Source organism: Scylla paramamosain, chromosome 3 (assembly GCF_035594125.1).
Source record: "Scylla paramamosain isolate STU-SP2022 chromosome 3, ASM3559412v1, whole genome shotgun sequence".
Lineage (NCBI taxonomy): Eukaryota > Metazoa > Arthropoda > Malacostraca > Decapoda > Portunidae > Scylla > Scylla paramamosain.
The window spans coordinates 13110001-13127738 of record NC_087153.1 but is presented as its reverse complement, the minus strand read 5'-3'; the positions used below and the strand labels follow the sequence as shown (position 1 = coordinate 13127738).

Below are 17738 nucleotides of genomic sequence, written 5' to 3'. Positions count from 1 at the left end.
TATTCTCCCTAACTACTCTCTCGCTTTCCACTGTCATGTACACCACAACTACCACTACCCTCTCAGGTCTGCCACACTCACTCATATACTCCACTTGGGTAGCTAACACGTCCTCATTTAAAACACTGTCTCCTACATTGAGCTCTTCCACTCTTACGTTCCTCACCTTTCTGTGGAGCGAGGTTTATGTGTGTGTGTATATATATATATATATATATATATATATATATATATATATATATATATATATATATATATATATATATATATATATATATATATATATAACAGTAAGCGTTAATCAAGTATCTATCGGTAAGTAATAGATTTTTAATAGCAAGTAAATACAACATTAAATAGTAAGTAGTGCTTGAAGTAGTAGTAGTATTAGTAGTATTAAGTAGTGATTAAAATATTAATAGTACTAAAAATATGAATAAGTATTAAATTACAAGTACTAAATGGTGGTAGACGTATTAACAGAAGCACGGGTAGTAATAGCAGCAGTAATAGTAAAACGAGCAATTTTAGAAGAAGGTTCAAAACAAGTAGATAAAAGCAGCAGCAGCAACAGCAGAAGTGGCGGCGGTGGTAGCAGCTGAATAGTTCAACGCCACTTACCCGCTTACCTATAGAAAGGCACTTCATGACTTACCAAATCAAATTAATGAAAATGAACAAACGAATAGTATTCGAATTTGTTGTAATGGTAAGGTGAAGTAAAAGGGAACACTAAGGTGAAGTAGAGAACTTATGTCTAACTATATATTTTTTTTAATCGACAAGTAACAAATATGAGTGGTTAAGTGCCCCTACAGCAAACCTGACGAGCTACCTGAATATCCGCCCCTCCTCATTTTCTAATGATACCCTTACTAGTACTTCATTCCCCATGCATATTTTCATGTCTTCCTTTTACGATTAAATCTTGCTCTCCCTTAAATTTTTCTCCTCTTCCTTAACTCTTTCTCCTCACGACCAAATACCTCTACCTCCACCATAGCTGAAGGGAACTGCACAACGAGTAAACAATCTTAACCCGTGGACGTTTTGAAATTCACTGAAGGGCACACTAATATTTTTTTTCTTAATTATTTTAAAGGGTTGGTGCATATTTGCTATACTACAAAACTGAAAGAGTGAATAAACAAGAGTACAATATTCCATAAAGACTTTTAAACTAGTTGAAATGCAAGTGAAAGGTAAAAATACCCAACACAAACCACCAGATCACTAACAAGAGAATAGTGGCAAAATCACCAAATATTTATCTTATAGGGCAAACATACGTAAAGCCCAACTTATGCACCTGTCCTAACTAACTAAACCTGAAATGATCTTACTGTGAAAATGTATTCCGAGGCCAACACTCACACACGTACGTACATATCCTCTCCAATGCACACCCTCGAAGCGACTGACGCGCCCAGGATGCTCTAAGAAAGCTTGACACTCTAGAAACCTGAACCCTGAAATGAAGCTCCGATCTTTACTTCGATGGGTCTCCAGCTTCCTTGAAACCAGTGAAGCTTCGAATAATTTACAATTTTCGTAAAAAAATCGATTTTATTTACGACAGTTGCCACATGGAACAAAATATTAACTCCATTGAGCATGCCTTAGAAATACCACTGCAATACTGCCGTGTTGTCAACCATTGCAATAAAATATACAGGTCAGTGTTGTCAACAGTAGCGCAACTGACCTGCACCACCCGTGCACTGGGCAACCCCGCCACTTATAGTTGATGTTTGTAGGACGATAGGGTAGAACTTAAACACTCAAACAACAATTCAGTAAGCCAAACAAGCTTTACAAGACACCGAAACAAACAGACGGAATATGGAGGTACTATATTCATGAATATCACAGTTATCTTCACCTTATGTAGGAAGAAACTGATTCTTAAATAGAGAGGTAAATGAATGGAATCGACTCAGTAATCAGATTGTTAGTGCTGAGTCATTAGGGAGGTTAAAATAACACTAAGCAAATTCATAGATGAGGATGATGGGTGGAAATACGTAGGTATGTATGTCTCATGCAGGAACTGCCACGTGTAGGCCTGATGGCTTCTTGCAGCTTCCCTTATTTTCTGGTGTTTTCGTGTTATTACGGATCTTTCTAAACGAGCTTCCTTGTACCAGAATGTTCCAAAAGTTCTACACGATAAGATGGCTCACTTGACATGCTAAAGGAAACCAGATTATGGAAGTTAGGTCTACAGTATATTTTCTGTGGTTTCTCCTTATTGCACGATGTCCATGATCCAGTCCAGGAAGGTGGTGACTCGCGTGTACACCCCGGGGTAATCAGCATTGGCACACTCGAGCCCGAAGGACACTATTCCCACAATGTAGTACCGGCCGTCGTTAAGGGACAGGTAGTGCAGAGGACCGCCGCTGTCACCCTGTGGGAGAACAGCAAAAAACATACGTAGTTATAAAAAGAAATGCTGGTAATAACAAGAATGAAAGATGTCATTTTTTTATAACAATCAGAAAGGAAACTGTGAGCAGACGGTCATTTTAGAATTTTCCTATTGAGGAGAGATTCAAAAGCTTTAGAAGGACAGGAAATCAAAGCTATAGGTCGGTAATTTGAAGGATTGGAGTGATCACCTTTCTTAGGAACAGGCTGAATCAAGGAAGCTCTGTCCAGCCTCCTTGGGATTTATGCAGGCAAACTTTCATCAAGAAGGAAAGGTAAATGTTGACAGAAACGGAAAAGCATGACCAGGTAAGGAGCAAGTACGGAATCCCAGTTACGGAGATTGACATAAGTGACTTCATCAGGGCCATAAACCCTCCGAGAATCAATGCGTAGAACACATCATTACGAAGAATGCGGCAACACACAGTGATGTTTTACATGCTCTCTCTGGACTTGATAATAGTGAAAGGTGAAAAATAGCAGTTGGAAAAGGAATAAAGAAACTAGTCCATAAGATTCGGCGCCTTACTAGCAGCACGATATTACCCTCGCCCGAAGACCACTACCCGCTACAAAAATAAATAAATAAATAAATAAATAAATAAATAAATAAATAAAGATAAAAAAATAAAAAAAACAAAAAAATAAATAAATAAACAAGTATATCAGTTACGAAATAAAGCCAGTCAATCAATCAATAGATAAATTAAATGATAAACCCACCATCTTGATCTGCTCTTGACTGTCACTGTAATTAAGACAATAATAATATCAGTCACACATTACTACCACGTTCACAATTATTGTGAACGTGGTAGTAATGTGTGACTGATGCAGCCAATGCCCCGAGTACCTAATAAGGTTGGATTCACTATAGCACATCACTCTTGTGGGCCACCCCTAATAGTATGGACTATATTCTGACACTTCTTCGCCTCACCTTCATTACTTTCAAAAGGCCTGGTTGAAGTTGCATGGGTTTTTAAAATACGTGTTTACATTTCTAGTAGCAGAGTGATAAGCGTTCTAAATTATTAACAGGAAAAACACTCTTGATAACCTGGCTAATAATCTCTGTGGCCTTTGAAAATAGTCGTGGTGAGAAAGCAGCGTTTTAGAATACGAGCCTATATTACACCACATTATAATAAACAGTCTCAGGCAAAGACTTACACTGCAGGAATCCTTCGTCCCATCACCAGCACACAATTGCCTCTTATCCACCACAGGTTTCACGCGTCGCCTCCCAGCTCGCATGTAACTCTGGGCGCACTGTTCTCTGTCCACCACCGGCACGCTAGCATCAAGGGGCACGTTCGAGTAGCTTGAGGTCTCTGCGAATTGTTGGTGCTGTGTTAACCATCAAAATCCGGGTGGTTCATTGGAACTTACTGAGTTCATTTTAACTCGAAATCAGGAAACTAGATTAAAAAAAAAGTCCGTGTAGCTTGAGTCTGAATTGTGAGTGCTGTGTTACCCTTTGAAATCCAAGTGGTATATTAAAACTTACTGATTTAGTCCATTTTAACTCGACATCGTAGAAAACTAGATACTCTTAGATCAAAATATTTTCTTGACACAACACACTGATTGATTTGAAGATAGCACTCGTGAAGGTTGGTAAAATAATGTGATCTCAGCCTGAGTGAAAGCATAGGACAGCCACCGTATTTAGAGGGTTAATCCAGATTGTCTTTATCACTGACTACGATGAAAGTTGTATCCTACACTATCAGAATTATGACAGTTTTGCTTGCAGGACATTACCATCGCAGTCAGCATCACTATCACCACCATAATAATCTCTTCTCTACAGATATAAAACAACCTGGATAATGAAACCTTAAATATTTATGAGTAAATGAGGAACAAGAGATGGGACCACGAGTGTAATTTCTCTCTCTCTCTCTCTCTCTCTCTCTCTCTCTCTCTCTCTCTCTCTCTCTCTCTCTCTCTCTCTCTCTCTCTCTCTCTCTTCATAAACATAATTAAATAAACACACAGAATATAACATAAGAACATAAGAAGACAAGGGAAACCGCAGGGAGCCCCGAGGACACGGAAGTCCCAGAATGATACTTACCATAGTCTGTCTTCCCCCAGCCAGCTATTATCAGGCGCTCGTTTGCGAAATCGTTCTCACGTTCGTTGAATGGAAGACAAACCGGCCGAATGTAATCTGAGGACGAGAACACAATACAATAAGAAGGAGCAGGTGTGAGAGGCGCAGGGGAGTAAGAATAGTGTTTATTCATTTATTTATTTGAATTTAGTTACTCATAGTGAGGGAGTGATTTAGCTGGTTAGTTAATTATTTATTTAGTTAATTAGCTAACTACTTAGTTGGTGAGTGAGTGAGCGAGTGAATGAATTAGCTAGTTACATAGTTGTTAATTTATCTTATTTATCTACTTATTCATTTATTTATTCACTTTGTCGAGAGAGAGAGAGAGAGAGAGAGAGAGAGAGAGAGAGAGAATCAGACAGACGGCACGCACGCCCTTAGTACCACCACCACTCGCCTGTAAACACAACATCGCGGTCCAGGACGACAATGACAATGTCATTCTCATACGTCTGCATGTTGTAATCCCTGCTGTGGCTCTCCAGGATGCCGAAGTCTTGAGTGTCCGGCACGTCATCAGAGCGCGTGAAGTCATACTCTCCCAATCTCACTGTGTCTCTGCGGAAAGGAATATGTACCGTAGAGTCCGCTCCGCTTCCACGTTCACCAATTAGCGTTGCCAGTGTGTGAACCACCTGCTGTGAACCTCCCAGACGCATTGCAGTCAGTATGAGTATGCAGGAGTAATGACTATATAAAATAACTATATAAAACTATATAAACTCTTAATTAAAAGTAGAGGAAAAATAGATGAAGGAAATACAAAACCAGGCAGGGAGTCCCAGAGTTTACCAGAAAAGGGAATTGACTGATTGAGAATAATGGTTAACTCTTGCATTAGAGAGGTGGACAGAATTGGGGTGAGAGAAAGTAGAATGTCTTGTGTAACGAGGCCGCGGGAGGAGGGAAGGCACGCGGTTAAGCAAGATCATCAACATGCCATGCACGATTGCAGTCAGTATGAGTATGCAGGAGTAATGACTATATAAAATAACTATATAAAACTATATAAATTCCTAATTAAAAGTAGAGGAAAAATAGATGAAGGAAATACAAAACCAGGCAGGGAGTCCCAGAGTTTACCAGAAAAGGGAATTGAATGATTGAGAATAATGGTTAACTCTTGCATTAGAGAGGTGGACAGAATTGGGGTGAGAGAAAGTAGAATGTCTTGTGTAACGAGGCCGCGGGAGGAGGGAAGGCACGCGGTTAAGCAAGATCATCAACATGCCATGCATCTTAGGACACGCACTGCGACAGGTTTGGAGAGCTTGCTTGGAAGAGTGAGAGATCGGCAAAAGAAAAAATTTAAGGGCAGCCTGCTGGAGGACTAGGGAGGAAGACTAACATGGCGAAAGTTGTGAGGATGGCTTGGTGAAGGTCCATGATCGCCGACGTCACTAGTGGCATCTCGATAAGTTGTTGATCTCGATATTTATGCATTGAAAATCTGTCACCGCTACTCACGGCTTGATAGGAACAGTGAAGCAGTGTTCAGCGCTCAGGACGTGGCGAACAGTGAAGAGAGAGGCGCCGCAAGAATTGATGAATCTTCCTCTGCTCTTCCTGCCCATCGCTGCCAGCCATGGCCACTCCCCGGGCTGAGGGTACACAGGACCATGAGCCACACACAGCCATCTGCTATAGACCCTTTTTCTGAAACGCTTTGCTCTCTCATCACGACTATCTTAAAAGCTAGCAAATAATTAATCGAGTTCTCAGGAGTGTTCCTTTTGTTAATAATGTAAAAATCTTGTTAATCTGTCACTAGATAGATAATTACACCCTTAAAAACCCGTGTAACTTCGACTAAAAGGTTTAGAATGCAGTGGAGGTGCGTCACAGAAGTACTGCAGAATATGAAACTGTATTCACGCACGTGGGACTCGTAGAAGAAACGAATCGCTCCACTGAGGTGTTTCCAAAGTGATGCAGAGGGATATTATAAGTAATGAATGATCAGTTTGGTATTACTCACCTTACTGGGCACATGTGTAGCCTACTTCCCTAGTTCTAAAAACATAAAAGCAAAGGGATATCACTACTAATGAAGGTTAGTTTGGTATTCTCATATTAATAACCTTACTGGGCGGGAACGTGTGTAGCCTACCTCCTTTGTTCTCAAAGGATACTCGTAAAATGAAACGAGTCTCTCCACTTCGGTGTTCCAAAGCGAAGCACAAGCGGATATCACTACGTAGTACTTATGAAGGTTCAGTTCGGTTATATTATCTACTAACCTTACTGGGCACATGAGTAGCCAACTCGTTAGTTCTCAACCCTCCCCCCCTAAAAAAATAAATAAATAAAATAAATAAATAAATAAATAAATAAATAAGTAAATAAATAAAAATAAAAAAGATAAGCTTTCAAATATCAACTATCAACCATTTTTTTCTTGTGGTCATCTTTCCTTAACCTTCCTAGAGCTGTGAAGACTATTTTATTTTCATGGAGACATAGGAGAGAAAATAGGGAAAACAGAAGGTAATGTCTTTGCAGAAACATAGACGAGAGCTTAGCGGAAAAATAGTGTACAAGATTAGTGTACAATCACCTATAAGTGATTGTACACTAAGTACGAAAATTTGTTTAAGAGTGAGAGGCTTAGTAAGAAAACACCAAACCTCTGTGACTGTTCCACCAACGATCCGACTGTCAAAGATCGATGTGCCGCACTCGTTAGGAATGATAGACGAGCTAACATTCAGTGGCATGCTCTGGTTGTGGCTGGAAACAGGGCTGTGGGTAGGACTAGGGCTGGGACTAGGGATGCGAACAGGTTGAAGCTCGCCGCCTGAAGGCCTTGTGGTGGTAGTGGTGGTGGTGGTAGTAGTGATGGTGGCAGGGGCTCGGGGGATTACTTCACCCGGAAAATATATCCCTGAGAAATATACTTCGTTTATTCTTCCGCGAATAACCTAATCTTGTAGTTAAAATTTTTACATTAACACCACGTGGGTCAAAACATAATGGTAAGATGGTTAATCTTCTCTAACAGTTAACTTTGCCATTAAGATCACATGATGAGTTAAGATGAAAAGGTAAGAGACTCCATACTATGATCTGCAGGAACAATGTTGCGGTTGTCAGAAGGGTTGATTACTGCAGGCTTTGGCGCGGCGGTGGAGCTGGCGTCCTCACCAGGGAATATAACTGTGGAACAAGAGACTTGAGAGGAAATGGCATGACTAGTAAATCTCAGGATAGCGAACATGGAATAGGAATGCTATATTTGACTTGAGAAAGAGAGAGAGAGGAAAAGAAGTAGCATGTATTCTTAAAACAACGTTATCTCTTAAGGATTATTTATATTTAGTCGAATTCTCATGGGTCTTTATTTGTTAAACTATCACTAGACTCCTAAAAAAAAGTTATAATAATAAATAATAATAATAATAATAATAATAATAATAATAATAATAATAATAATAAAACACACATGGGAAATTAATAAGTCTATTAAAGTTTGCCAAAAGTAGTAGCGATAGGACCCCGAAATGTTTAATCCTTTCACTCTTCTAATCATCATTCGTCAACATTCAGATCGCTGTAAAAACTGTTTGCATAGCTATATATATATATATATATATATATATATATATATATATATATATATATATATATATATATATATATATATATATATATATATATATATAAAGGTGAACAGGAAATTAGTTTTGTATTCCAGAAGCTACAAATTTATTTGAAAAAAAAAATAAAAAAAAAACTGTAGTGCAAAAAATAAAGTGTATTGATTGATTTGAAAGGTTAATGCACTGCAACATCACGATCATATGGCGCTGTGATAAAGCGTGTAAGAGTTGTAATTAATCATGAAAAAGAAATGTTAAGAAAGCTTTAAGAGCAGGGCACTGAATACCTTGTCCTAGAGGAAGTATATTTACCTTGTGCCTCCGCTGTGACGACCAGCAGGAGGACGCAAAGCTTCTCCATCGTGCTTGAAATTATGCGGTAGTGATGTCACAGCCCAACCACTGTTCTGTTGGAGGAGTGCATGCCTTCTTAACGCCAGCAAAGAGCGAAGTGTTCAAAATGGATTGTCAAAAACCATTGCCTTATACCAATTTTTCATTCAATAAACTAAGAAACAAGAAGGATACCTAACACAAGAAAAACGTTTTGAAGTATGTAGTACTTCGCCTCCATTGTAAAGGCAAAGGAGGAGGAGGAGAAGGAGGAGTTATGAAGTATAACAATAAAGAGAAAGACAAAGAGAGGAAGGAAGGAGGAGCAATACGAAAAGAGGGAGAAACAAGGAGGAAGAAGAGAAACAACAAAAGGAGAGGGATGAAGCGAGCCTATGTGTTTGTCATTAGTTGATAACTCTTCCTTGCAAAGAAGTCAGGAGGTATTCAGCTTTACCATCATAAATCTTAACGATGCCTCAGATGCAAGTGTTAGTGAAAAAGACTGCGGTCAGACGTTGGTTCACAAGAGTGGCTGAAAAATGAGGGCGGAACTTTTCATATCAAATACTGTAGGTGTGGCAGTCTGCACAGGTATTACACCACCAACTCCCTCACCATGTGGCATCAGCACGACTATGGCGAGACCGCGAAGGGTGTGTGCGTCGCTACGTCCTGGGAGGAGAGGAACCAGCCCAAGACATTGACGCTGGCGGTTGTGCGGCGGAAGTTCAAATGTAGATTTGGCCTGTGCCACGTCAACCACCTCGTGACCTTCCATTTCAGCAGGGAAGGTGGTACTACTGATGACGGGGCGTTCTGCTGGACGTCCCGCCCTGCCCGCTTCAGGATGATGCGCTTGCTGAAGTACCACAACAATGATTCGGTTCAAGTGAGGATCAAGTGGCGCCATGGGTGGTGCAGCAGTATTAGTGGACCTAAATTCGTGCCCATGCACACCCTCTGCGACCAGCTGGTGACTAAAGAATTACTCAAGGAAACCTTCGTGGTCCGCGTGCATTTTGGCAACGGCAGGATGGAGGAAAGGACTCGGTGGCAGGACATTAGTGACGAAGAGTGTGAGCAGTTACACCAACACAAGGTGCCGCTGCCTTCAGCCATGGAACAGGAGGACGCGGAGGGAACCGTGCACGAGGTTTGCTGCGCGGAGGAAATACAAGCAGAGGAAAGCAGCGAGGGAGAAGTGTTTGATGTAGCAAAAGATATCGAAAAAAAAGGGAAGTCTGAACAAAAGGAAGAGGGGAAGAGCAACGCTACAGTACAGGAAGGCGGCCAACAACCAGCTGTAGGTGGTGCACGGAAGGCCACGGCCAGGTGCTCACTGAGTGCCGCGCTGGCTGTGTTGGTGGGGGTGGTGGTGTGGGAGGTGGTGGCGTACGTCTTGCCGTCCGTGGAGTAGGAGGGCGACTTCCGAGGAGAGGAGAAACACCGATATTATTGATCCCCCTTATCTGAGAAATAATTGCCGCGACGATCTTCTACCAGTCACGTCGCCGAGACAATATTACTTAAGAATATAAAGGAAAATATTATACGCAGAATGCATAAAATGAGAGAAGTGCGAACAACTTTTGAAGAAAATTTGTAAGGAGAAACAAGAACAAGTTTTCAAGTATTAACTATTACGTACACATCATGTACATAAGTTTGTTTGTTTGTTTGTTTTGCTTAATAAACATAATTTGTTTATCAGCTACAACTTTACTTCACTCCTTCATTTCATTATCAACTTATTAATAATAACAGTAGTAGTACTACTGTTAATAATGATAGTAGTAGTAGTAGTAGTAGTAGTAGTAGTAGTATCATTATATCATGACCATTAAATGGGGAAGAAAAGATGAAGGAGAATGGATACATAATTTCTGAGAAAAAAGTAAAGCCAGATGAAAAATAAAGTAAAAAAGAAACACAACGAAAAAAAAAATGGAATGTGAGGAAGCGGAAGAGGGAGAGGAGTGACAGGTTAGGTGAAGATGAACATGCATAATCAAAATGGGGAATGAACTTTGAATAAATGATGGACTACTTGTGACTGCACTAATGTGGTGCAGTGGCTAGCGCGCCCGATTCACAATCGGGAGGGCCTGTAAAAAGTCTTTGGCAACACTTCTTTGCAGTGTAGTCCCTGTTCATATTACCTGGTGTAAGTCGGGAGTTGCGACCCGCTGCTGAGGCAGGAGAAACAAACTCTGAAAAGAAAAATACACACAGGGTGGCCTGGGCACTGAGACCATTCAGCGAGGTCACAATCCCTTGGGTTACATCCCTTACCTACTTGCTGCTATAGAATCTATAGATGAACAGCGGCTACACATTAAGAGGCTACCTATTTGCCTCACCGCATCCGGGATTTGAACCAGGGCTTTGCGGTGTGTTTGTATATGTGTTCATGTGTGAGAGAGAGAGAGAGAGAGAGAGAGAGAGAGAGAGAGAGAGAGAGAGAGAGAGAGAGAGAGAGAGAGAGAGAGAGAGAGAAGAAAGGGGGAGAGGGGAGTAGTCGTTTGAGGAAGAATAATGTAAAATTATGGTAATTATAAAAATGAATAAGAGATGAAGATTTTCTCGTGATTTATACTCCTCACAAGAAAGATGAAGAATGAATGGGGGACGAGTTTTTTTTTTTTTTTTCGACATTGTTGAAACGGAAAATGAAAGATTATCTCCGTGAAAGTCTTGGAGCTGAAAAATTAATGAGTCTGTGTTATGAATTGTAACTCCTTTTCTTTGGAGACACGAAGCGCTGATGGTGGTGGTGGAGGAGGTGGTCGAGGAGTGGTGGTGGTGGTGATTGTGTGGGCCACCTGTGTGTGGTGATGAATGATAAAAATTTACAGTAATGCTACTTCCACTGTTGTGCTGCTGCTACTACTGCTGCTACAAGAACAGCTACTATTATCATTATTGCTGCTGCTGTTGATACTACTACTACTACTAGTACCAAAGACAGACAGATAGACAGACAACGGACTGACATTTAGACACAGACTGGACAATAGCAGTGTTTCGCTAAGTTGCTCCTTGAACACGGGACAGCTATTAGCTTCTGCAGTTGTGTCTTAAGTATTCTGTCTTCAGAAGCAATAAAAACATCACGTAAAATAATTCCACTGACTATCCTGTGATTCATGAAAGGAAGCTTGGCAATAAAGGTACTCAAGGACTCAGCTAACCCACCACCGTAGATGCACTAACTTGGCCATCACGTGCAGCCAACTCGTGTACCCTAAACACATCCAAGCGGCGTATTTACATGCACAGTGTCGAGCCTTTATGATAAGGAAAAATGCGTCGACCAATAATAATCGTTTTTCTATTTCTCAACGTCATAGTGTGGGCGGAGCCTACATGAACCGTAACACAATATTTTCGAAAAAAATACAGTATGTACAAATATGGTATGTACCAAGATATATTGTTTGTTGCGACTGAGCACCTTTTTATATGCCACTGTGGTAGAATGAAATGTCCGTGTCCAGGACTCCAGGTGCCCTGTTCGCTGCCAGACGTACGTAGCATCACCCATTTGTGGCCCGCCCCAATGCATACTTCCGAAGTCTGGAAAAGTGGCGATATTGTTTAATATGGTAAACTATGATATTTTAGATCACTCGGAAGGATGTCACATCTGAAGTTCGATTTTATAGCAATACATTATCTTAGAGTTCTAAAAGTTATGCTAATGCCAATAATAATAATAATGGTGTATCGCGAATATTAACATGTTATAAGGTCATTAACAGATATATTAAAGATATCTGATAAATAACAAAACGCCGAAATGATGATATGCTCCTCCAAGTTCAACAATTCTGCGGTTTTCTAGGGGTCATTATGAGGTACTTCAGTAAACACAGTGGAAATTATCAACACGGTAAAAAAAATAGTTGATGGGTTGGCCTTAGCTAACTTATGTATGCATGCAAACATATCATACGATACCGGCACATGAGACCTCGGGCGGCACAACACAACTGTCAAGGCCGAATATATCTTTTCATTATTATAATCTAAGGTATATTATTTAGTACATTTGCCTGGTTGTACACGTCTAATCCTAGATTAGCTACTCTTATTTACTTCATCAATTTTCACGCGCTCATTGTCATTAAAAAAAAAAAAAAAGTAAGAATGTTCCTAATATAACCGAAGACAAAATTTTCCGTATATAACTCTAATTCCTCGAAGCAAATATGTGTACTTGGAAATAATTACACTAATTATATCTGCACTACATTATACTGAAAAGTTATCGCAAAATGAACTCACGAAGGCGTCGGTGCTGCTAAAGAGACTAGGACGGTGTGCAAACTGTTGCCCCAACGTACACTAATTATATCTGCACTACATTATACTGAAAAGTTATCGCAAAATGAACTCACGAAGGCGTCGGTGCTGCTAGAGAGACTAGGGCGGTGTGCAAACTGTTGCCCCAACGTACCACACCTGTCTGACACTGCAAGGTGCTTACAACTGAAGGCAGGGAGGGTAGCAGCCACGGACTACCGGTCAAGCTACCTTGGGGAATCCTTCTTGAGAAATGAGCATACTGCCGGATACTTCCATTTACAGAAAGGGATGAATAGGGAAGTCCAGCGTACTTATCATACCTATACAGAAAACAATGTATGTATGCATTCTGCCAGGTGAACATAACTGATAAAAAAAAAAAAAAAAAAAGTTATACCAAAACGAATAGTTGGAGGGTTGAGAGGAGGGAACAGAAAATCTTTCATCTCTGGTCTTCAAAAGAAGAGAGAGAAAGAAAAAAAATCGTTATTTCAAAACTTCGTTCATACGTCGTGATCATGGTTTTTATCCATTTCATGCACCGATATCTTTAGTTTTTTTTTTTTTCTTTCTTTTTCTGGCCATCCTCTTATTGCAGTGAAAGATGGTCACTGCTCCTAAAGATAAACGGTTGTGTTCCACGGAACTCTGCCTTATCATCTACTTCTTTTTCTGATATGCATTAAGGTATCTTACTCAAGAGACCTCTTGCATTATCCACTGTTGCGCCGCATTTTCGTCATGTAAAGCGAGCAACACAGGAGAACCTGAACATCCACACAGGGAAGCCACCATGCCTGATTTCTAATTATTATACTACAGTTTTCAATGAGGCAGCGAGACAAACTTTATGTTGTAGGATGCTTTAAGATTTTTTTTTTTTTTTATCTAAGTACGTCATCTTTTGATTAAACAACCATCACTTATATTTCCTCTCCCTATCTGCCAACTATGCAAATGGTCAAGGTTTCTCAGCCCTTTTATGGAATACGCTGAGACGATACCACTCACTCTCTGTTCCGGTGATTTATTTATTTATTCATAGTCTTCTTGGTTTCTTATTATTGCGTTAGTTTGTTTGCTGACTTATCTGTAAACTTTTTGTCTCTACAACTCTCCTTTACAGTCGTCAATCTTTCATTCTTTGCAGCTATGTTACATCTCCCGCTATTATTCAATTAATTTATTTATTTTGTTATTTTCATGGATGCTGCTCTTCTGAACTTGTTAATTGCGTGCCTACCCCCTCCCGCGGCCTCGTTGCAAAGGACTTCCCATTCATCCCCACTTTTATTGAGAGAATTCCCCATTCCCGCGCCCTCGCAGCATTAGATCTTCCCCCAAAGTACATATTGATATGCTTCTCATTCACTTTACTGTACTTGCCACATATATTGCAACCACTTCTCCGTGCTCCCTACAAGTTCTGCATCTAACGCTCGGTTCACGCCATTTCTTTCGTGGTCTCTCCTTTCACCCATCTTTCATATTCTTTTCCACCAAACGCTTTTCGTCCACCTGAATATGCCCAAATCAACATAACACTCCCCACTCTGCTTATCAGTTCCTTATTTCTTACTATATCCACGCACTATATGTGTGTGTGTGTGTGTGTGTAAGATGCATCAGAGCTGCGTCATGGCATCCAATGCAAACGAAGGAAAGCTTGGAGTGATGGAAAGATAAGAATTATCTGAGGTGATTTGGCCACACCGAATGATTGGAGAGAGAGAGAGAGAGAGAGAGAGAGAGAGAGAGAGAGAGAGAGAGAGAGAGAGAGAGAGAGAGAGAGAGAGAGTAGGAATGTTTGGATATGAAATATGTACGAGGTATATGTATGTTGAGGCGCTTTTTAGCATAGTCAGCCCGTAGAACGCACTCCTACAAGTGGCCGGATGTCAGACAATAATTATCATCTTACTTGTTTGGCCAAATCTGCATCTCATCAGCAAGTCTTAGCTAGGTAACCATGACTAGTTTTGCTACGGTTGCGAGAACATTACCCTTCTCACCAAGAAACTGCCATGAATCTTTTGGAAGTGAGCCAGCCGCTGTACCATGGAGCTAACAGGCTTTTCCTTAATAAAGATGGAGGCATATACTGTGTGTGACCTTGAGGCTCATGCATCTCAATGGCCTTTGAGTCTGTGGTAGATATCCCTTACCCAAGGGTTACTGTGACACCTGGATTTTCAAAGTTCAGCACCTCCAGGTTTCCTTAACGATGAAAACCTGAGAGTTGTACACTGACTGCCTCAACATGATTCGAACCAGGGCTTGTGGATTTCCCACGCGTGCTACCCAGTACACCACAGAGGTGCATATGTAGAGAAGGATAATGATCTGACAACACTTTTAGAAGTGATCCATACAAAGAGTAGCACTGGAAAAATTAAAGTTAAATTGGATAATAGTAGATATGGGTACAGATGAGTATGTCCATAGCTTTTCTTGTATGCAAAAGGAAGAACTCAAGAACTAAAGAGGAATCCTGTTGTCTTCACTGATGTGGTAAGCAAATATCTTCTCTAGCAAGCACAATCCCTCTATAATTTCATGAGACAGCATATCTATTGAGGCCACCTCCAGTTACCAGAACTATTCCCAGCACACAACAAATAGTGGAGCACCACCCTATGGATACCATGATGTTTCTATGAAATTTTTGGAGCATGTTACATTTAACATGACTGTAAAATTGGATGCATGTACTATATAGTTTGATAGAAAATATCATGGAAAGTACAATTTATTTTGATTTTACAATAATCTTTTTAATTTGATGTAATCACAGTTTGTAATTAGCCATCTTGGATCTCATAAGTAAAAATGCTCACTGTTCTACAGGTGCCAATAGTGACTAGTTCACTATGAATTAACAAAACACTATTGCAGAGTAAAATACACCTTCCAGACAGCAAAGCATGATTCTCAATCTTTATTGCACAACTTCCAGTCTGTTGTGGAAGTACTTATGTTATTTATTGGTGGAAAATAATGGAAATATAAATAGATAAACAAACAAATAAATAAAGCTATTTCCTTTCATGAATTCATCATAAACTAAATTCATGCTACCTTTGTGTGTATTTATATCTTTCTATCAATTCTATCTATCTATCTCTGATAACTCATTTTTTCCAAGTGTCTTCCAAGGGAGGAGCCACAGATGGTGAGTGAGGCTGAAGTATGGATGGATGTGTATAAATCTGTAAATGCAGGTGGTGGGGTGGCAGGTGTAGTGAAACAATGAGAAGCAGGTGGATCAAATGAGAATGGGGAGCACCTGGGGAACAAATGCAGAAGGGGTTGTTCCTTATGAATATCATCTTCCAACATAAAATTAGCCATAAATGCACACTGAAAATGAGAGATGAGTCATGACCAAGAAAGTTTGATTCATTATACAGCAGTGGATGACTGAGCAAAGATGTTCTAAATGCCAAAGTAAAGATAAGGAAGTCTGAAGAGTTGGATTGGTATACTATTGTAGTTAACATTTAAGGAAGACATTGATGTATAGGAACATAGTAGGAATGGTGGTGAAGGGAAGTAAAATACAGTGTTGGGTACTGAAAGGATAGATTGACAAGAATCAAGAAAGGAATATGAGAGAAAGATGTGTGAGAAGCAGAGAAGCCAGGACAAATGTTTTAAAGGGTTTAAGTGTAAATAAGGTGTTATATGTTTGAAAATAGAGGTTACAGTAGCAGCAGTAGCTGTGAAGTACATAAGGCTGAGGTAGCAGAGAGAAAATGCATATGATAAAAGAGACCATAAAAGAGAAAAGGAGACCATATAAAAAAAATGTTGCAAAAGAGGAAATTCAATCATGGAATAATAAGATGAGAGGATAAGAAAAAGTGTATGAAATATGCAGCATGAACACCTGTGCCAATGGAATGAAGTGCAGTCATGGAATGGGTGAAAAGAAATATATGTACAATGAGATGTTTTGGCCATACACTGTATGAAAATTATGTGATCATGAAGGTTAGAGGAATACAAATGAAAAAGATGCTAATAAAGGTGGCATGCTTGAACAAGCACAAAAGGAGTGTTTGGATAAAAAAGTGTAGAGGGTTTTCCACTGCAGCCAGACCTTGGAGGATGTTCCCAGGAAGAACAGTGTCAGAGGTAAATAGACCACATAATGAGAGAGAGAGAGAGAGAGAGAGAGAGAGAGAGAGAGAGAGAGAGAGAGAGAGAGAGAGAGAGAGAGAGAGAGAGAGAGAGAGAGAGAGAGAGAGAGAGAGAGAGAGAGAGAGAGAGAGAGAGAGAGAGAGAGAGAGAGAGAGAGAGAGAGAGAGAGAGAATGCATATAGTAAAACTATCTTAATGCTAAATAATATGGAGAAAATTATTTCACAATGATACATGTATCATCAATTATCAATAAAAATATCTTCAACATTAACTCTAAACAAAAAAATAGTTTTTCATTATTTACATAGCCACATTATATACATGAGTCTCTTAGTGTACACACAAGTATTAGTACAAATGCACCTGTAGTACTCTTCATTATCTGTGAAGGCCAGCTTTCTTCTCTATCTCTTGGAAGATGTCCCTAGGGAGAAAATATAATGATTGCTTAGCAGTTCAATGATGAATACTTAACAATGTTGTTATATTACTTTCATCAAGATCAGATCCTTTCTCTATGTTTTTCAGATCCTATTTAGCATACCAATAGGGAAATGAAGAAACAGAGATACCATGAATCAGAGAACTCTGCATGCAAAAGGACAAAAGAGAGAGAGAGAGAGAGAGAGAGAGAGAGAGAGAGAGAGAGAGACGAGAGAGAGAGAGAGAGAGAGAGAGAGAGAGAGAGAGAGAGAGAGAGAGAGAGAGAGAGAGAGAGAGAGAGAGAGAGAGAGAGAGAGAGAGAGAGAGAGAGAGAGAGAGAGAGAGAGAGAGAGAGAGAGCAAAGTGCA

At 40.0% G+C, this 17738-nt stretch overlaps 2 protein-coding genes across 7 annotated transcripts in view; both read right to left on the bottom strand.

The window, feature by feature from the left end:
• Positions 1 to 1546: 1546 nt before the first annotated feature.
• Positions 1547 to 12849, bottom strand: LOC135090600 (venom protease-like). 3 transcript variants are annotated; one of them, XM_063987517.1, is made up of 9 exons: positions 12781 to 12849; positions 8470 to 8564; positions 7619 to 7714; positions 7186 to 7442; positions 6026 to 6159; positions 4956 to 5116; positions 4517 to 4612; positions 3607 to 3767; positions 1547 to 2410 (listed from the first exon to the last, which is right to left on the bottom strand). In XM_063987517.1, exons 2-9 carry the CDS (start codon positions 8516 to 8518, stop codon positions 2249 to 2251), a joined length of 1116 nt encoding a protein of 371 aa, XP_063843587.1. In that variant the 5' UTR covers positions 8519 to 8564; positions 12781 to 12849; the 3' UTR covers positions 1547 to 2248. The 3 variants fall into 3 exon arrangements, with proteins under 3 accessions (XP_063843587.1, XP_063843578.1, XP_063843570.1); XM_063987508.1 differs by lacking the exon at positions 12781 to 12849 and adding an exon at positions 9834 to 9972; XM_063987500.1 differs by lacking the exon at positions 12781 to 12849 and adding an exon at positions 9109 to 9248.
• The window catches only part of LOC135090570 (uncharacterized), a 23465-nt gene continuing 14556 nt past the window's right edge, over positions 8830 to 17738 (bottom strand). Inside the window, exons 12-14 of one of the 4 annotated variants that reach the window (XM_063987442.1) lie at positions 12894 to 17371; positions 11948 to 12069; positions 8830 to 9918 (exon numbers count right to left, since the gene is read on the bottom strand). In XM_063987442.1, coding sequence (XP_063843512.1) covers positions 17326 to 17371 — 46 coding nt within the window. In that variant the 3' untranslated portion in view covers positions 8830 to 9918; positions 11948 to 12069; positions 12894 to 17325. Of the gene's footprint in view, positions 9919 to 10652; positions 10704 to 11947; positions 12070 to 12893; positions 17372 to 17738 lie in introns of all 4 variants that reach the window. The other 3 variants (XM_063987452.1, XM_063987435.1, XM_063987461.1) reach the window with 3 other exon arrangements.